This window comes from Colius striatus, chromosome 20, assembly GCF_028858725.1.
Source record: "Colius striatus isolate bColStr4 chromosome 20, bColStr4.1.hap1, whole genome shotgun sequence".
Classification (NCBI taxonomy): domain Eukaryota; kingdom Metazoa; phylum Chordata; class Aves; order Coliiformes; family Coliidae; genus Colius; species Colius striatus.
In genome coordinates, this window is record NC_084778.1 from 3,395,560 (window position 1) to 3,414,342 (window position 18,783).

The 18,783-nt window shown below is 60.4% G+C and overlaps 5 protein-coding genes and 2 non-coding genes across 12 annotated transcripts in view; 5 read left to right on the forward strand and 2 right to left on the reverse strand.

The window, feature by feature from the left end:
* The window catches only part of SUPT6H (SPT6 homolog, histone chaperone and transcription elongation factor), a 29,622-nt gene extending 26,542 nt beyond the window's left edge, over positions 1–3,080 (forward strand). For all 4 annotated transcript variants that reach the window (XM_062012102.1, XM_062012098.1, XM_062012101.1 and 1 more), the window contains 4 exons: positions 183–260; positions 347–513; positions 2,318–2,505; positions 2,659–3,080. In XM_062012102.1, coding sequence (XP_061868086.1) covers positions 183–260; positions 347–513; positions 2,318–2,505; positions 2,659–2,845 — 620 coding nt within the window. In that variant the 3' untranslated portion in view covers positions 2,846–3,080. The remainder of the gene's footprint in view (positions 1–182; positions 261–346; positions 514–2,317; positions 2,506–2,658) is intronic.
* Positions 3,081–4,356: 1,276 nt separating this feature from the next.
* PROCA1 (protein interacting with cyclin A1) lies at positions 4,357–8,436 on the reverse strand. The gene is made up of 6 exons (XM_062012656.1): positions 8,317–8,436; positions 7,169–7,871; positions 6,336–6,468; positions 6,070–6,204; positions 5,526–5,991; positions 4,357–4,425 (listed from the first exon to the last, which is right to left on the reverse strand). Exons 1-6 carry the CDS (start codon positions 8,434–8,436, stop codon positions 4,357–4,359), a joined length of 1,626 nt encoding a protein of 541 aa, XP_061868640.1.
* Positions 8,437–8,456: 20 nt separating this feature from the next.
* On the forward strand, positions 8,457–9,986 carry LOC104555669 (adenine phosphoribosyltransferase-like). The gene is made up of 5 exons (XM_062012670.1): positions 8,457–8,597; positions 8,745–8,838; positions 9,393–9,539; positions 9,632–9,727; positions 9,824–9,986. The coding sequence occupies exons 1-5, from the start codon at positions 8,475–8,477 to the stop codon at positions 9,949–9,951; spliced, it is 588 nt and encodes a 195-aa protein (XP_061868654.1). The 5' UTR covers positions 8,457–8,474; the 3' UTR covers positions 9,952–9,986.
* Positions 9,987–10,217: 231 nt separating this feature from the next.
* On the reverse strand, positions 10,218–13,328 carry RAB34 (RAB34, member RAS oncogene family). 3 transcript variants are annotated; one of them, XM_062012443.1, is made up of 11 exons: positions 13,173–13,328; positions 12,439–12,548; positions 12,255–12,346; positions 11,827–11,892; positions 11,487–11,588; positions 11,354–11,418; positions 11,231–11,282; positions 10,994–11,075; positions 10,814–10,904; positions 10,619–10,726; positions 10,218–10,541 (listed from the first exon to the last, which is right to left on the reverse strand). In XM_062012443.1, exons 2-11 carry the CDS (start codon positions 12,490–12,492, stop codon positions 10,477–10,479), a joined length of 777 nt encoding a protein of 258 aa, XP_061868427.1. In that variant the 5' UTR covers positions 12,493–12,548; positions 13,173–13,328; the 3' UTR covers positions 10,218–10,476. The 3 variants fall into 3 exon arrangements, with proteins under 3 accessions (XP_061868427.1, XP_061868426.1, XP_061868425.1); XM_062012442.1 differs by having other exon boundaries at positions 13,241–13,327; XM_062012441.1 differs by having other exon boundaries at positions 13,114–13,191.
* A 270-nt stretch (positions 13,329–13,598) lies between these two features.
* On the forward strand, positions 13,599–16,356 carry RPL23A (ribosomal protein L23a). Its single transcript, XM_062012444.1, has 5 exons — positions 13,599–13,706; positions 14,592–14,772; positions 15,025–15,201; positions 15,584–15,653; positions 16,291–16,356. Exons 1-5 carry the CDS (start codon positions 13,682–13,684, stop codon positions 16,303–16,305), a joined length of 468 nt encoding a protein of 155 aa, XP_061868428.1. The 5' UTR covers positions 13,599–13,681; the 3' UTR covers positions 16,306–16,356.
* LOC133627414 (small nucleolar RNA Z17) lies at positions 14,878–14,954 on the forward strand. Its single transcript, XR_009820158.1, has one exon. It is a non-coding gene; the product is annotated as a small nucleolar RNA Z17 (small nucleolar RNA).
* On the forward strand, positions 15,441–15,508 carry LOC133627413 (small nucleolar RNA SNORD42). The gene has a single exon (XR_009820157.1). It is a non-coding gene; the product is annotated as a small nucleolar RNA SNORD42 (small nucleolar RNA).
* Positions 16,357–18,783: the final 2,427 nt, after the last annotated feature.

The window sequence follows — 18,783 nt, forward strand, 5'->3', positions numbered from 1 at the left end:
CTGGGCTTATCCCTTTCCTTTTCTGTAACCTCCCCACCACACAGTCCTGCACACACCATTCCCTGCTCTCACAGCATCTTACCACTATGACTGTTACCTGTGGGTTTTCTCAGATCCTGAATTTCAGGCCAATAGCTGCTCTTCTAGGAGTGCCAACCTGTCTTGGTTTGTATTTGATCCAGGTATTACCCCCAGCAGCAGCAGTCGGACCAGGACTCCTGCCTCCATCAATGCTACTCCAGCTAACATTAACCTGGCAGGTCAGTGCCAGCTTCCCTGCTTGGCATCGGGATGTGAGCTCCTTCTCCCAGCTCCCTTCTTTCTAACCACATCATCTTTCTTGCAGACCTGACCCGTGCAGTGAACGCTCTGCCTCAGAACATGACCTCCCAGATGTTCAGTGCCATTGCTGCAGTGACAGGCCAAGGCCAGAACCCCAATGCCACCCCTGCACAGTGGGCATCCAGCCAGTACGGCTACGGGGGCAGCGGAGGCGGCAGCAGCGCCTACCACGTAGGTGGCACATTTATGAAAGGAGGTGCCATGTGGTTTCTCCTTCCTGCTCAAAACCCTCCCATTGGGACTTCACTAAGGGCTACCTCCTTGCCTGGGTCCTAGTGTGTACCCAGGGTGCTGCCCAGGGAGTCTGACTGGATTGAGTGTATTGTGGGCACCAGGCCGAGGAAGGTTCTGTTCCCCCTCTGCTCTGCCCTGGGGAGGCTTCATCTGGAGTCCTGTGTCCAATTCTGGGTTCCTCAGTTCAAGAGGGACAGGGAACTGCTGGAGAGAGGCCAGTGCAGGGCTAGCAAGATGATGAGGGGACTGGAACCTCTCTCTGGTGAGGAAAGGCTGCGGGAGTCATTGAAGAGAAGGCTGAGAGGGGATCTCATCAGCACTTACAAGTACCTAAAGGGTGGGTGTCAGGAGGATGAGGCCAGTGTTTTTTCTGTGGTCTCCAGCAACAGGACAAAAGGAAATGGACATCAGCTGGAACACAAACAGTTCCACTGAAACACAAGGAGAAGCTCCTTTGGTGCTGAGGGGAGGGAGCCCTGGCCCAGGCTGCCCAGGGAGGGTGTGGAGGCTCCTTCTCGGGAGGTTTCCAAACCCCCCTGGACACGTTCCTGTGCTCCCTGAGCAAGGGGAACCTGCTGTAGCACAGGCTTGGGCTGGATGAGCTCTGCAGGGCCCTTCCAACTCCCACCATTCTGAGATTCTTGGATTCTTCCCTCCTGTGACTGAAGAAATAAGACATGGAATACAGCCCTGCTCTGGGGAGAGCTGAAACAAGCAGCAAATAGGGCTGCCCCCCAAGGAATGTGACAGGGTGGAGATGAGGGATCTAGCAGCTAGGGCTCACAACATCTGATTGTGCCCCTGAGTTGGCAACGTGAGCTGCCAGTGGAAGAGATTATCTGTGCAACTATGTGCTGAGCATGCAGAGCTTTTGAGCTCAGGGTGCTAATCTCTGAGCTGCACCGGCCGGAGAACACCTCAGCCCCATGAACAGCCGACGGCTTTGCAGGGGCTGAGATGGAATTGGACAGTTTTGGCTCGTGCTGAAGCCTTTCCTCATGTGTGCTGGTGCCTCCCTCCTCCCAGCTCAGGCTGCCAGCTCCCCAGCTGACACCGAGGCTAAATCCAGGAGGACTGAGGTGCCTGGGTGTAAAAGACACACACGGCTGTTAGACTTAAGAGAAAGACTTAATGAAGAGGTGGTGCAAGACAGGGCTTGCAGGGAGCAATGATCCTTTTAGACCACCTTGGGAGGTGTTTGGCACAGAAGTGCTGAACTGGGGATAGGCAGAGACTGGATAACTCAATGTCTTAATCATCAAGACGATCTGAAAGAAGAGGGAGGTGTACACCGGGAGGCAAAGAGACTGAGCACTCCATTGGCCATGGAGAGCTGTGGGAGGGAACCATCCCTGCAGCCCCCAGGGGAAGAATTCCTCTGTTCCACTTTGTTTCTGCAGCTTGCACTTGGTCTCTCCTGTGCCCATCTCTTGTGGTCCTTACCTTGGCTTGAGCAGCTCCCCTTGTGCCCTGCATTGGGGGAAGGCTTAAGGCAGGTGGTGGCCTTTCTGGCTGAGGCTGGGGAAGAAGATTGGGGGCTGTAATGGGAACAAACATCCTGTGCTCAGCAGGGTGTTGCTCCTTCTGCCCTGCAGCCCTCCATTCTCTAGGCAGTGCTCACTGCAAACCTCTTCTTGCCCAGAGAAGGGGCTCCAGGAAGGGAGCAGGGTAATGCAGGGCACACCAGCCCTCTGCCTGATGGGCTTGTCCTCTTTGCCCTAACAGTGTCTGCTCTCTGCAGGTCTTCACGACTCCAGCACAGCAACCAGTGGCCACCCCTCTGATGACCCCCAGTTACTCCTACACTACCCCCAGCCAGCCAATTACAACTCCCCAGTACCAGCTCCAGGCCAACACCACCCCCCAGTCCACACAGTCCCAGACGCAGTCGCAGCCGTCGTCCAGCTCCAGGCAGAGGCAGCAGCCAAAGTGAGTGGCTCTGGGTTCACGTACCCATCGTGTCCCATCTTGGTTGCTTTTGTAGAACCAACGTGGTGAGCTTTACCTTGCCCCTTCCCTCAGGAAAGAGAGCAGGGAAGCTCTCCCACCATCCCCCCTCACCTTCCATCTGTGTCGTTGCAGGACCAACAGCCACGCTGCCATCGACTGGGGGAAGATGGCAGAGCAGTGGCTCCAGGAGAAAGAAGCAGAACGAAGGAAACAGAAGCAGAGGTTGACTCCTCGGCCATCCCCCAGCCCCATGATCGAGAGCACGCCCATGTCCATCGCCGGCGACGCCACGCCACTGCTGGATGAGATGGATCGATAGGAGCCACCACCTCCTCCTCCCTCCCTTCCTCCCTCCCTCCCCCATGGCCAAGGGGAGTGAACAGTTCCAAACAGCTCCCCTTCCCTTTGCCACGTAACAACTCCTGTTTGATACATCGTTGAGCTGGTGGGAAGTGACTGTTGGTGACGAGCAGCCGAGCGCGGCGATAGACTCGGCAGAGCTGGTTTAAATACATATATATATATATATATATAAATATATCATAGGAAAGGATGCTGCAGTGGTCTCTGCATTCCAGGCCCTGGGTCACCACTTTGGAAACTCAACCAACTTAATTATGAGATCAAACCAGTCTGTCCTTGCTCATGCACAGCAGCCTGCTGTCCCCTCAGAGACCGGGAGGCAGCTGAAGGTGCAGCCTGGAGTGAGCCCGTTGCATTTGGATTCTCTCAACTCCTGCCTGTCACCTCTCCTTCTCCCGAGAGCAACAAAGCAAAATCACAAGGGGTTGTGACAACAAAGTGGGAGCTCTCAAAACGTTTCTGGTGTCTGTTTGCCCTGAAGAGTCTCTGGCAGCCCCCAGCTGTGGTCGTGGGGCGCAGCGCAGCGGCTCGGGGGCTCTTTGCCAGGAGAAGGGCGGCTGTCGTACCAAAGGCTTGCTCTCTCCTCTGGCTTCTTTTGGAACAATATTTATTTAGTTTGGATCTTATTTTATTTTCTTTTTTTTAAAAAAATCAGACTGCAAAGCAAAATAGCAGCCAGCAGCAGCTTCCCCCACGCTGGGCCAGGCACACGGGGGCTGAAAGGCTGCGCCGGGAGCGCATGGCATCCTCCTGGCTCTGCTTAACCCTGTAACCAAGAGGGCTGAAGAAATAGTGTTTCTACTCTAAGTGCTAGTTGGGAAGTTTTCTGCCTGCTCCCTGTGCTGCCCTTTCTTAGTAGTGAGTTTGCTTAGAAGCAGAGAGCAGGTGGTAAAAGTTGATGTTCCTGCTTCCTTTGTTGCTCAGAGTTGCCCTCTGTGGTGCTGAAACTTTCACTGAGAAGCTGTTTGCTGTTGATAAAGAAGAATGTTTTGGGTTGAATGAATCATGTATAGAGACATCACACCCAAGACATTTCCCCAGGCCCTATGGGAGGGGGAGGTGTGGGCTGGGGGCCTGGGAGGGGGGCAAGATAATGCAGGTCCCTTTGGTCATGTAAGAAACAGCCCAGCGACTGAGCCATTGCTGAACTGCTGCACACACTTTCCTCTCTCCTGCTTTGTTGGTGGGGATTTTCTGTGGAAGCAAAGCTTTTGTTCCTTCAAGGGCTCCCAGTCAGCCTCTTCTCCCGAGGAAGAACAGCAGACTTCAAGAAACAAAGGTCTTTTTTTGCATATAAATGCTCCTGAAGAATGGCAGCAACCCCGGGAGACAAAGCAAAGCTGTTGCTGCAGAAAAATACAGGTCCTGGCTTCCTCTCCATCTCCTCAGCAGTCCTGGGGGGCTGACAGTCCTGTTCCTCCCCAGCCCTGCAGCTGCTGTAGGGTGCAGGTGCACTAACCCTCTTTTTTATGTTATGAAACTGTAGGATGACGGGAAGGTGACTGGGAGCAGCTCCTTAGCAGGGAGGTGTTGGATCTGTGGGGGAGGTTGGGGGGGGTAGTTGTGTGTTGTCAGCTGTTTTTTGGCTCTTTGGTTCTAGTTTCCCTTTACCATCAATAAACTCTACTTTTGGGAAGCTGCCTGCATGCCACATGTCTATGCTTCCTGAGAGGGTGCAATGCCTCCCCACAGCCTTGGTATTTCTCCCCGGGCTCTTGTGCTCTGCTTTTTGCAGGAGTGTGAGATTTCATCACCTGCTTGTCTGGGAACAGGAGTTTGCCTGGGACACCTTTGCTCTCAGGCCTGGGAGCTGCATCATGGCCAAATGGAGACAGTGCTCAGTTCCTGCTTTAACTTTTTCCCATTGTGGAATTCGGTGCTGGTGGAGGAAGATCTTTCTACCAACCTCACTGTGTAGGACAAAGGCTGCTGTGCCCAGCCCTGCTTCTCACACAGGGGCACGTTCCTGGAGTTGGTGGCAATGGCCCAGCTCTGGTGCCCTCAGATTTCACTGCAGGAGCCCCATTACCAGCCAGGGCAACAGTCATGTTGTGGTCACCATCCCCGGGCAGGGACATGGGCAGTGTCTGCCTTTGGCCCAGGGCTGCAAAAGCTTCTGTTGTCCAAAAGAAGTGGGATGTGAGGAGCCTCTGGTGAGGGATGAGGCCCCTCTGCTCCCAGTGCAGCCCCTGCTGCTCGCTGCCAGTGCTGGGAGCTGGTGTGGGACAACTGGGAAAGGGCTGTGGGTGATGGGGAGGGGATGGTGCCATTAATTAATTAGTCCTCCAGAGAATACAGCCCTGGAGAGCTGCAGCTCAACCCTGTATGAGCTGAAATCAGGGCTCTGCCCCATGCTGGCGTGGGGACGGAGCTTTGTCCCCAGCCAGAGCAGCATCTCATCCCCTGATGACCAGAAGCCACGTGAGCTCACACCCACTGAATCCCCATCCAGCTCCAGGAGCTTTCCCTCCTGCAGCCCCAGGATTTCCCCTGGAAGCCATCCCCACTCTGATCCTTTCTCCCCACAGACACAGGGCTGAGGCTGCACCATCTGCTCTAGTGACCAGCTTTATTTCACAGCCAGGACCCGCGTGGGGGGCTCAGAGCTGCAGCTCCCCTGCAGCCTCTGCCTCTGCTCTGCTTTTCAGCCTCTTCTTTCTGTTTCTCTCCTTCCTCTTCCTCTTCCCACTGGCGGTGGGGACCGGGGATGGGTCCTGTGCTGGGGCATCGCTCAGGATGGCATTGGCTGCTTCCCCCAGGTCTGGCGGTGGGGCCCGTGGGCCCAGCCCCATGGGGCCAGCAGCTGTGGAATGCCTCAGCTCTCCAGTTTTGGAAGGGCTTTTCTGCTTCAGACCTTTCCCCTTCTTTTTCTTGTCTTTCTTTTTCCCCTTCCTCTCTTTCTTGGCTGCCTTGGGGGGAAACAGCGGGCGGGCAGGTGGGTGATGCTCCTCCGAGACAGCTCCTCCGCCTGTGCTGCTCCAGGGGGGGCCCAGAGGGACCCCCACCTCGGGCCTCGCTGCCCTGTCAATCAGCTCCCCACCGAACTCGTACAGCACTGGCTCCCTGGGCACCGCGATGGCCACCGTGTTGTAGGTCTTGCACCTGCAGAGAGCAGGGGGAGGTGAGCCCCAGCGGGGCCAGGGACGGGGGTGGCCAGTCCCCGTGGCAAAGGGCACTCACCAGACATAGAGGTAGGGCTCCACACACTCCTCCTTGTAGGCAAACTCAAAGCAGGGCACCTGGATGACATTGAAGAAGGCCTGGCCCACCACCCGCGAGGCCGTGTCGTTCACCTGCTGCAGGCACTCCTTCAACCTGCCGCGGGCACACGGCGGGAGGTGAGGGGGGCACACGGGGGGTAAGGGGGGCACACACAGGGTGAGGTGAGGATGGCATCCCTCCCCTGCCCAGGATGGAGGGCTGCTGCGGGGCTGGGGGCCGCTCACCTGTGGTCGCAGTCGCAGTGGCTGATGGTGTGCCAGCGCAGGTTGCGGTACCCGTAGCGGAGGGTGAAGGGGTGGATGACGTGCTGGCAGTGGTCATGGTCCCGGCAGCACCGGTCTGTGTCTCGGTGCTCCCCTGCAGGGAAAGGCACGGGGTGCAGGGAGAGGTGCAGGCAGCCCCACACACATGGGATGGGGATATGTGGGGTTGGGATTGAGGTTGGACTGGGGCTGCACTGAGCTAGGAGTGGGATCAGAATTAGATCAGACTGAGACAGGCTGGGATGGGGAGGGGCAAGGACTGGACCAGCACTGGGATGAGGACTGATGCTGCACCAGCATCCTAGTGGGGCTGGGCTGGGATCAGGGTGGGGACCAGGACTGGACCATGACCGAGAGAGGGACCAGGCTGGGATTAGGAAAGGGAGCAGGAGTGGGCCAGGTTGGACCAGCCCTGGGATGGCGACTGGTCTTGTGTGGACCAGGGTGGATGGGTCTCCAGAATGGGAGCAGGATGGATCAGGAACCAGGTTGGAGACAGAGAGCAAATCAGGACTGGACCAGCATCAGGATGGGGACAATGATGTAACCAGTGCAGAGACCAGGATGGATCCACTCTCTGATGGGGACTAGGCAGAGATGAACTGGGACTGGACCAGCACTGGGATGGGGTCTGGACTGGGACTGGTAGGGACTAAACTAGTATGGGGATGAGGACTGGAGGAGACTGGGATGGGATGGGATGGGATGGGATGGGATGGGATGGGATGGGATGGGATGGGGTGGGGTGGGGTGGGGTGGGAAGGGACAGGTAGCAGCAGCCCCACTGCCCTTACCCAGCTCTTCGTAGGCATCGGCGTTGCTGCCCGCGCCGCACCACAGCGTCCCGGGGTAGGTGAGCCCGCGGCGGGCACGGGGCCGTCCCGTCCGGGCCGCTGCGGTGCCGGGGGCCGCTCCGGGGGCGGCTGCCAGCGGCAGGAGGAGGAGAAGGAGGAGGCGGCAGAGCAGCCCCGGGGCGCACATGGCACCGCGCCGGCCGCCGCCGCGGAGCTGCCTTATAGAGCCGCGCAGCCCGCCCACGCGGGGCGGCTCGTCCCCGGCACAGCCCGGCGCGGCGCGGAGGCTCCCGCGGAGCCGGGGCCGCTCCCTGCAGCCGCGGCTCACGGCGAGCCCCGCAGCCCGAAGGGAAGGGGGGGAAGGGGGGTCTCCCCTCCCGGCGGGGCCGGGCCCCGTTGCTGTGGCAGCCGGTGGGGTGATGTGCCGGGACCGGTAACGCGCCGGCCCCGACGCGCCCGCCCCGTGACGCACCGGCCCCAGCACGGACCCCGGCGGGAGAAGGATCGTCCCGCGCAGCCCCGCATCCCGTCCCACGGATGCTCCTGAACCCCGTGTCCCTGTCCCGTTGCTGCACACGGTGCCTTTCACAGGCCAGTCCAACACGGCTGCCAGGGCTCGTGCCCCCGGCTGGCTGCGCTGCCACGGAGCCCGTTGGCAGTCGGGGCACGGATCTGGCACGCTGGGCAGCCGAGGCAGCCGGTGCTTGGCAGGGCAGGATGGCGCCCGGACGCCCCAACAGGAACGTGCACGGCCTCAGAAAGCCCCTGTGCTGCCCCAGAGCCCATGGGGCTGCACCCTGAGCATCACCCTGGCTCTCTGATCCTTGCACCCATGAGGTGCCAAGGGCACTGTGCCACCCTCACCCTGTCCCAGCACTGCAGCTGGGTGTTGGGGACACCCGTGGAGGGTGTGAATGCCCCAGGTCTGGTGCCCCCCACTGCACAACCCCCAGGCTGGCACAGCAGAGCCCGCTGGGGACACACGGCTGGCCCATGGGCAAGGCTCTCGCTGGCACTGGCCCAAGGGCTGTGGCTGGCCCAGGGTGCTGGCAGGGGCCCAGAGCTGCAGGAGCTGCCCCCACTCAGCTGTCGCTGTCTGTGACGCTCCCCTGTGACGGTGCCGCTCGGCTCAGCCTCAGCTCCAGCACCCAGGTACGGAGACGCCGCAGCGTGCTGGGCCCCGGGGTGCCCACGTGTGGGTGTGGGAGGGGGACACAGAGCCACGGGGAGCCCTGTGGGGAGTGTTGGTTGGGGGTTCTCATCCCCATTGCACGCTCAGTGCTGGCAGAGCCTGTGGTCGCTGCTCATGGACCTGTGCCACGTCCCTGCCGCTCGGGAGAAGGGCTGGTACCTGCCACTGATGGCCCCCAACGTCAAAGGTCCCACCTACGCCTGGCTGGACCCTTCCCGGCTCTACTGCCACCCGCAAGTACCCAGTGCCCGGGGCAGAGGGCACCCACAGGGGTGCTGGGGTGGGCTGCAGCTCTGCAGGGCTGCTGGGACACCCAGCTGTGCCCAGGGGCTGTAGGTGCCCATGATGGACTATGAGCACCCAGCACCTCTGCTCTTTCCCCAGGCCTTGCAGGACTGTGTGGCTGACCTGCTGCAGCCTTTCCAGGGAGATCTCATTGACATGGTGGCTGGCATCGATGCCATGGGCTTCATCCTGGGTGAGTGACGATGTGGATGAGCCCAGGGTCGTTGTCCCTCATCCCTGCAGGTCCTCACTGTATTCAATATTGGGCCCCTCACTACAAGAACAATACTGAGGTGCTGGAGTGTGTCCAGGGATGGGCAACAGAGCTGAGGAAGCGCCTGGAAGTCAGATGATGAGGAGCAGTTGAGGAAATGGGTTGTTTAGTGTGGAGGAGGCAGATGGGAGACGTGATCATGCTCTACAACTGCCTGAAAGAAGATTGTAGGGAACTGAGAGTCAATCCTTTCTCCCCAGTAATGAATGACAGGACAAGAGGAAATGGCCTCAAGTTACCACAGTGGAGGTTGAGGTTGGAGCTGAGGCAGATCTGTTTCCCTGAGAGGGGTGTCAGCCTGGGGCAGTGCCCAGCCCTGGAGGGTTCCCAAAGCCGTGGAGCTGAGGTGCTGGGGTCCAGGGGTTAGTGCTGGGCTTGGCAGGGTGAGAGGAGGGCTGGGACTCCAGCAGCTTCAAGGGCTTTAACAAGAAAAAGCCTCTCTGGCTCCATGGTAGTGCTGTGCCCTCCCCCAGGCGCTGCTGCTGCTGCCACGCTGCACAAAGGCTTCCTGGCAATCCGCAAGGTCGGGCACCTCTGTGTGCAGACACTGACGCAGCCCTACACCGACTACTCGGGCCGAGAGAAGGTGATGGAGGTTCGCACTGATGCCATCTCACCAGGTGAGCTGGGGAGATGCTCCAAGCATTGGGGGATGCTACTAGTGTTGCCACCAGGCACTGAGCACTGAGCCACAGCCTCTGCCCCCTGCCAGGTCTGCGCATCCTGCTCGTGGACCAGTGGATTGAAACTGGGGGCACCATGCGAGCAGCCATCCAGCTGGTGGAGAGGCTGGGGGGGGTCGTGGCAGGTAGGAGGGGGAAGGGGAGCCCAGGGCACCCTGAGGGTGCAGCAAGATCACTGTCCCTGTACCTTGTGGCACTGAGTCCCTGCTGCACCCCCACAGGCGTTGCTGCCATCTGCATCGAGGACAGCGAGGGTGGGAGGTGGATCCAGGAGCACTACAAGTGTTCCCACTGCGTCCCTCCCCGCCTGCAGCCCCGCTTCAACCACCACCAGTTTGGCTGGGACTGACAAGAGGGTGGCATCTCATGTGTCCCTGGCATCTCACGTGTCCCTGGCATCTCTCCATGTCCCTGGCATCCCTCCTCGGGGCATCAGGCTGCTGTCTCAGGGCATTCACCACTCGGTTTGGCTTTCAGTGCCCACGAGGTGCTCATCCCTCTGGTGCCCCCACCTTGGTGACAGCGATCCTCCCCTGACTCCATCATCCCCACAATCCTGGGGGCTGCACCCATGGGCATGGGGAGCTGCAGCCAACCCTGGCCCCAGCCCCACACTTTTCTTAAAAAGCATAAAAAAAAGGTTTTATTAAGACAAACGGGAGCTGGAGGACATCTCCCCCTGTGAGCAGTACCTGGGTTTGCATAGCTAAGGGAGCCATACTGATGCTCCTGCCCGCCCTGGCTGGGGATGCCCGGGCAGATGGGGGCCTGGGGGGGTTGGGGGACAGCAGAGACGGCTCCTTGGGGCCATCTGGGGCAGCCCCTCTTTGGTCCAGAGGTGTTGAGCGTGGAGGGGGTGCTGGGGGCTGCCCCCTCACTGGCAGCACTTGGGTTTCTTGCGGGGTGCCGATAGGTACAGGTCGCTCTCATTGCTGATCCCTGGAGGAGCAGAGGAGGGGTGGGTGGGGGATAAGGGGGGTACCCGTGGTGGGGCAGCCCGGGGGGGGGTTACTCACGCACGGTGTCGCCGATCTTGCGGGCGCTGCTGCGCTCCAGCTCAGCCAGGACGCTGCTCTCAAAGGTCAGCGCTGCCACGCGGAAGAAGAAATCCCGCACGTTCTCCCCTGGCCCGTGGGACGAGAGGCCTCTGAGTGTCCCCTCACCTGCATGGACACCGGGGTCTGCATCCCCCCACCCGCCCAGGGACCCACCGGTGAGTGAGGACACAGCCCAGTACTCCGCCTGCATCTCCTGGGCCACCTTGAGAGCGTCCTTCTCCATCAGGCTGTACTGCGCGGGCGTCTGCCAACCGAGCCGGGGGGCGGAGGGTGATGGGGGTGGCACTGCTGAGCCTGGGCGCAGGGAGCCCATGGGGAGGGGGACACACTCACACTCAGGTCCTTCTTGGAGCCCACCAAGAAGAGGATCACGTTGGATGGGTCATTCTCCTTCAAGGCGTCAGCCAGCCACTGCCTGCGGGGACCACTGTCATGGGCCAGTGGCCAAGCACTACCCTCTCGCTCGCACAGCGCGGTGTTGCCAGCAGCCCCCGGCTCTCACCTCTCCACTCAGCCCCACGGACCCCAACGCTCACCCCCAGTACCCCCTGGGCCCTTTGCATCACCCACCGTGTGTGCTCCAGGGACGCCACGTCGTTGACATCGAAGACGATGACAATGGCTGGGGGGAGAAGGAGGGGTGAGAGACGGGCATGAGAGAACCAGCACGGAGGGACACGGGGGGGACCTCACCTTGTGCTCCCCGGTAGTAGGTGGAAGCGATGCACTTGAAACGCTCCTGTCCAGCTGTGTCCCACCTGAGAGGGTGGGGAGAGGTGAGGGGGGGGCACAGGGTTGTGAGGGGAGGGGGCTGGTGCCTACTCACAGCTGCAGACTGAAGGGCACCCCCAGCACCTCGAACCGCTCCATCTCAAAATCCACCCCGATGGTCGCCTTGTAGTTCTTGTCGAAGGTGTCTTTGCAAAACCTTGGGGGGGGTGGGATGTGCAACACACAGCGATGTTGACAGCCCCTGTCCGTCCCCCCTCTCACCCCCCCGGGGGATCAAGGCCCCCCAAGCCTGGGGGGTGGGTGCCCAGCACCAGAGTCTGTCCAGAGCTGGGCTCAGCCCAAGGCGCTGCTGCCTTTTTTGGGGGGATGGGGGAATGTCTCTTCTCCTGTCCCACCCCCTCCCCTCACCCCCCCTCCCCTGGGGGTCCCGTTACCGGTTGATCAGGCAGGTCTTCCCCACCGAGAGGTCGCCCACCACGATGATTTTGGAGATCTTGAACCTGCAGGGCAGGGGGATGCGCGACCACTCAGAGGAGTGGGGGGTCTCCCGCCTGCCTCCCCCCGCACCGAGTTCATGGTGAGCTCGTGGGGGCGGTGTGTGTGCGGGAGCCACTTCACAGCCCCGTATCCAGCGGTGTCCCGGCTCTCCCTCCCTGCCGCCAGCCGCAGCCGAGCCCAGACCCCCGTGTCCCCCCCTCGCCGCATTCCTGCGCCGTGACGCAGCGCTGAGCACCCGGCAGCGGCGGCGGCCACGAGGCGCCCGAGCCCGGGACCCCCGCGGCGGCTGGCGGCGTCCTCAGCCCTTTGTCACCTCCCTCCCGTCAGCCCCGGGGTGAGGACCCCCAAACCTTCCCGGACTCACCCCACCGTGCCCGTCCGCTGCTCCTGGCAGGCGCTGGCCACCGTGGGATGGAAGGCGGGGCGGGCGTGCAGGGCGGCCTCCTTCCGAAAACACTACGGGGGGGACACAAAGGGGGACCCTGGGGTGACCCCGAGGCTCGGCGACACCACCCTTGGGCCAGCGTGTCCCCCCCCGCTCAGCTCACCAGGGGCAGGTCAGCGATGACCCTGTCCCGGCGGACCGGAGCCAGGACGTTCATGGTCCCGCGGGGCTGGCCGGGGGCGGCGGGGGCGGGCCGAGGGGCCACAGCGGGCTCTGGGGACAGAGGGAGCGGATTTGTCCCTGTGTCCCGGCTGCTCCCACGTCCCCGTGTACAGTATCGCGGCGTACGGCTGTCTCCTCGTCCCTAAGTGTGGCTGTCCCGCTGTCCCCGTGTCAGACACCGGGACACCCCAGAGCCTGGGGTGCAGCTGTCCCCACGTCCCCTTGTCCCAGCCAGCCCCACATCCCGAGTGCCGTACGATGGTCCCGCTGTCGCAGCCGTCCCCATGTCCCTAAGCGCGCCTGTGTGTCCATGCATCCCCCCCACCCCGGGATACAGCTGTCCCCACGTCCCATCCCCGCGTCCCCGCACCCCGGGGTACCGCTGTCCCCACAGCCCAAGTGTGGCATCCCCGTGTCCCGTCAGTCCCGGTGTCCCCGACGGTGACTGTCACCGTGTCCCACCCGTCCCCATCTTCCCGACTGTGCCTTGACGCCCTGTCCCGCCCGTCCTCACGTCCCCGAGTGCGCCCGTGCCCATCCACCCCATGTCCCCACGCACGACCACCCCGTGTCCCCCCGGTCCCCAGATCCCCGCGTGTGCGTGTCTCCGTGTCACCCCGCGTCCCGTGTTCCCCGCGCACAGTCCCCATCGTCCCGCTGCCGCATCCCTGCTACCGGCCAAGCCCTTCCTGCCCCGACCCAGCCCCGTGTGCACGGGGATGTGCGGACAGCGTCCCCGTTACCGCGAGCGTCCCCGCTCCGTTAGCGGCGCTCGGCGCCGCACGCCCAGCCTCCAAGAAACCGGCGCCTTGGCCCCTCCCCCGGAGAAGCGGGGGTGGGACCAGGACTCCGGTTCCTCCAGAGCTGTGCCGCTGCGCTGCTTCCCGCTCGAGGGCAGCCCGGTAACCCCCACACAGCGGGGTCAGCCCGGTCCCCGCCGTCGGGGCGGCGGCCAGGGGGAGCCGGTGGGGGGGCAGCGACTACAACTCCCATGAGGTCGCGCGGCTCGGGACGCCTGTGCGCATGCGCAGGAGAGTAGGGCACGCAGTACTACTGATCCCGGCGTGCCCCGCGGCACCGCGAGAATGGAAGCAACGGGAGGAGGGAAAACTCTCGCGAGATTTGGAGCTATAAGCCCGTGCGGTGCGGCCCGGGAGACCCCTTTCGGCTTCCGCCTGGCCAAGATGGCGCCCAAGGCGAAGAAGGAAGGTGCGGGCCGCGGGCGGCGGGGCCGTGCGGGGCGTGCGGGGCGCCGGCTGGGGCAGCCCCGGGGCGCGGGTGTCCGCGGGGAGCGGCCGCGCTGAGCGCCGCCGGGAGCGAGGGAGGGCTGCGGCCCGGCGCTGGGCCGCGCGCACGTGGGGAGCTGGCGGGAGAGGCCCGGGCTGAGGAGGGACGGAGGTGCCGGTGCTCTGCGAGGAGCCGGGGAGGGAGCGAGGGCTCCCGCCTGCTGCGGAGGCGGCGGATGGGTTTGCTGGGGGAAGAGGGAAACGCCAGTCGCGTTGGGAGCCTTCATAGTATCCCAGAATGGTGGGGGTGGGAAGGGCCCTGTAGAGCTCATCCGGCCCCTGCTACAGCAGATTCCCCTGGCTCAGGAGGCACAGGAATTTGTCCAGGTGGGTTTGGGAACCTCCCGAGAAGGAGCCTCCACACCCTCCCTGGGCAGCCTGGGCCAGGGCTCCCTCACCTCAGCACCAAAGGACTTTCTCATTGTGTTTTAAGTGGGACTTTTTCTGTTCCAGCTTCTGTCCATCACCCCTTGTTCTGTCACTGGGCACCAAAGGAAAAGTGTCCCCCCGTTCCCCTGACACCCACCCTCTCGGTACTTGTAAGTGTTGATGAGGTTCCTCTTCAGCCTTCTCCAGGCTGAATAGCCCCAAGTCCCGCAGCCTTTTCTCCTCACATAAATGTTTCATCCCCTCAGCATCTTGATAGCCCCGAGCTCATCCCCCACGGGGGTAGTTTTGGTTGGATGAGGGAGTGTGGAACAATTAGAGCTGCTTAGGTAGGGGTGGGAAGCTGTAGCCCATTGGGACAAGGAAGGGAGTGTATCCCAGCCCTGCAGATCGCTCTGTGCTGACTGACCTGCCTTTGCAGCTGTGCCTCCAAAGACAGAGGCCAAGGCCAAGGCACTGAAGGCCAAGAAAGCCGTGCTGAAGGGTGTCCACAGCCACAAGAAGAAGAAGATCCGCACGTCACCCACCTTCCGCCGGCCCAAGACCCTGCGGCTGCGGCGCCAGCCCAAGTACCCCCGCAAAAGTGCCCCCAGGAGAAACAAGTATGTGTGGGGGGTTGGGCTTTGTGGTATGCCCTGCCCTGGGTCCCACACAGAGAGCGTGGCACCCTGTGGACTGAGCCACACCTGCAGCAGGGGGGTGTTTGGGGTGCAGGAGATGATTTCAAGCGACCAAAGCCTGAGAGTTCTGTGATTAGAACTTTTTTGTTGGTAACTGATGCACCCCAAAGAAAGCCCTTGAAGTGCAGTGGCACCTACCAGCCTTCTGCTAACCCCAGGGTCTCCCTCCTGCAGGCTGGACCATTATGCTATTATTAAGTTCCCTCTGACCACTGAGTCTGCAATGAAGAAGATTGAGGACAACAACACTCTGGTTTTCATTGTTGATGTCAAGGCAAACAAGCACCAGATCAAACAGGCTGTCAAGAAGCTGTATGATATCGATGTGGCCAAGGTCAACACGTTGATTAGGTGAGAAGAGGGGGAGAGTACATCAGTGGTGTGAGATGCTCTGAGAGCCTGGAATGGCTTTTAGCAGAAAAGGAGAACACATAGGAGTTCCAGCAGCCGTGGGGGGCTCTCAGGAGCTGTGGGATTAGTGGGTTTAGTGTTTGAAGGTTTGAGAAATGAAACATGTGAGGGGAAGTGGGGAATGTTGGCAGAGCAGAGTCAGCCTCACCAGGGAGTCTTTCCAGCACCCAGGGACTCGTGTGCAGATGATGTAAATCATTTTTTCCCACTGAGAAAAGTGATGTTTCCAAAGGAACCACTGATGCACATAAGTAGAGCAGCGGGCTGGAGCAGGTGGGGGGAGCTGTGTGCCTCTGTTCTGATGGCTCCTGTTCTGCTCCAGGCCTGATGGGGAGAAGAAGGCCTATGTCCGACTGGCTCCGGATTACGATGCACTGGATGTAGCCAACAAGGTAAGAAACCTTTGCAGCTCCTGTTTTCCATCTCCTATGCCTGAGTGTTCTTCCTGCTGTACAGGTGATGAGGTGCTTTTGCTTCTGTGGAGTGTCCTTGTAGTTAGGGGGGGGATCTGAGCATTTAGAAGCCAGATCACGTTGGTTAGCAAAACCCGTTTCAGCCTGGAAGATCCTGAGTTTAGGTGGGAAAAGCCACTGAGAGAGAATTGCTGCTGTTCTGCAGCTCTTCCAGGGAGATCCTCCACTCCCCAGGACTTGGAGAGCTGTGGAGTATGAGTGGGGAGGGTACAGAAACAGCCCTGCAGCTCTGGGTGGAAACTGTTTGTCCTTGGGCAGCAGCGTGGGCAGGGGGAATGATGTATGGCAGGGGCACTGCTGTGCTGCCAGCCCAGCTGCAGGAGGGGATTCTGCCTTGCAGGTGGCTGTGTTGCTGGGAACAGCAGGCAGTTCAGTCCTTGAGGTGGCTGGGGTGGGCAGGAGGCAGTGGGGGTCAACGTGTGAAGTGGTTGTGTGAGGTGCTTGGGCACATCTGGGAGGAAGGAGCAATCCTGGTGAGATGCAGCCATATCTGTGGTGGAGGCTCTGCCTTTCTGCCACTGGAACATGTGTGTTAACATGCTTTGCTTCTTTCCAGATTGGAATCATCTAAACTGCATCTACTGAGGACTGTACAGACAGGATAATAAACCCCATGACACCACCAAGGGCTCGTGTCTTTTTGTGACAGTGTAGCCTGTGGGAAAGAGAGCACCCAGCAAACTGTGGGGGCTTCAGTTCAGTGGAAAAGGCTTCTTCCCCCCTTCCTTCCCTGGCTCTGGGTGGGCAAAGCTGACTGCTCTGCCAGAGGACCCCGTGGCAGGGCAGTGCAGTCCCACCAATGGGCTCTCCTGGATCTCTGACCTCTCTGCTGTGGTTAAACACAAGGTGCCTCTCCCCCAAATCTCAAACATCTCTGTATTTACCTGCATTTCCTTACCCTGTGTTTGTGATGGTGCTCTCAGTCCTACACAGCTTCCTGGAGCCTTGCACAGACTGAGGGCTGCCCAGGAGGTTGGTGGTAACCACAACAAAAATCTGCCAGGGCTTCAGGTCTGGTGCAAGCTGTGTCTCCCCACGTTCTATCAACTATGGAGTTTGGTGCACCCTTCACTTGACAAAGCCCTTGAGCACATGCCATTGCAGGGGAGTTGTGTGAGGGTTTTTGAGGGATCATGGATCCCAGCTCCCCATGTAGCAGTGTGCAAATCCCAGCCTGAGGTTCCTGTCCATGTTCCTGTTGCCTGTAAGCTCACAGGTTCCAGACTCGTTGCTATCTCAGCTCTTTCAAACCTGTAGATAAAATTGCAGTGCTTGGAGAGTCACAAGGGTGAGCAGGGAGTGGAGGTGGAGTGTGGAGAAACCTTTATGGGCACTTGATCTTAAGTATGTACTTAAACTTGCCTGAGGTGAAAGGCATGACCAAATATTGACCAAGGCAGTTGAGCTCTTGAGCAGTGGGACATGTGAGTTCCCTTGATACAGAGGCTGGTGGAGTCCTGGGGTGGTGGTGTGCAGGATGGAAAGAGGAAGCTCTTAGGGTACTGCTGCTTTCAGGACCTGAGGGTAACCCTCCAAGGAGAGTGGTTCTGGGTATGGCAAAGCGTGTGTGTGGGCAGATTCCTGCTTAAAGCTGGGCTTGGAAGTGGGGGCTGCTTGGAAGCACTCCCACTTCTCCCTGCACCCTGTGGGGTGTTGGGGCTGTGAGTCCCTCTCGTTATGGGTGGTTGCTGTGCAGAGTTGCCCTGGCACCCTGGGCATGGGTCAGAACCCAGCTCTTGTTTGTTGCCCTCCACAAGCCCGGGTCAGGGACTTGAAACAGAGTTGTACTGTTGGCAGGCTGTGGGGGTCAGGTAAGGCTGAAACTGCTGTGGGGACAGTGCTGTGAGGGCTCCCTGGGGTCAAGTCTGGTGTTCTGTGGGGCTGAGGACACTGTGGTAACCAGCCCCTGGTCTGGGTGCAGTGTGGGAAGGGGCTGAGCAGCAGCAGGAGCTCTGGGGGTCTGCCTGAGCCCCTGGACTTGCCCCAAGAGAAATGGGGGGCAGAAGTTCCCCCCTTGTAGCCCAGCTGGGCTGAGGAACTGTGTGTGCTGAGTGTGAGCTGCAGCGTGGAGGCTGGGGAGGGATTTCACATCAGCATGACTTGCAGTCTGCCCTGACCCTGCTTCAGCTGAGCCCTGTGGCTGCTGCTGTCTGGCACTTGGCTTCCCCACTGCTTGCTTCTCCCTTGGGCTGGCAGCCAGCCTGACCCACAGCTGCCACAGCCCGTGCTGGGCTGCTGGGAGATGCTCCAGCTGGAAGCCAGGAGGGGAACAGAGGGGAGCCAGGCTCTTTGCTTTGAGAAGCTCTGTCATGCCTGATGCTCCTGTGCTGCTGGAAAGGTGGTGGGAGCATGGAGTGGTCCCCCCTGAGCCTGTGAGCTGCTGAGTCTGAGCTAGATATGCTCCCTGAAGAGGGACAAGGGGAAAGGGGGAACCGTTGGGGTGAGGGGGAAACTTTACATTTGGGCTTGATTGTGTGGGATGTTTGCAGATGGAGTCTGCACAGAAGCTGTAGGGTTTAAGCTGGAGCTGGGAAGATGCTGTGAGAGGGAAGATTCTGTCCTGTGATGACCTGTGCTTTGAGTGAGGAAGGGACAAGGTGGCAGGTTTGAGGCTGATGTGTCCATGGTATCATGTCTCTGTTTCAGCTGCCAGGCTGCCCCTGGCACATGCTCCCTTTGCCCACTGCGGTGCCAGTGCACACCAGGCAGCCCCAGATGGACCCCAGCCCTCTGGAGTGTTTCCAGGAGGGAGGGTGGGTGATCCCACACCACCTCCACTTCATCACCAGCTTATTTCAGCCCCAGCACCTGTCTCTGCCTGAGCTGGGCTGGTGATGAGGTTGGTGGGATGGATCCTGCACCAGAGCAGAGGCTGGGCAGGAGTCCACAAGCCTCACTGCTTTATGCCAGTCCAGCATGATCCCAGAGCTGTCACATAGCAGGATTTGCCTTCCTGATGCTCTGGTGCTTCACAAGACCAGCTGAGCTGGTTCTGACCCCCCTCCCCCAGGGTGCTGAACCCCCTTTCTCCTCAGAGGCTGCTGCTAGA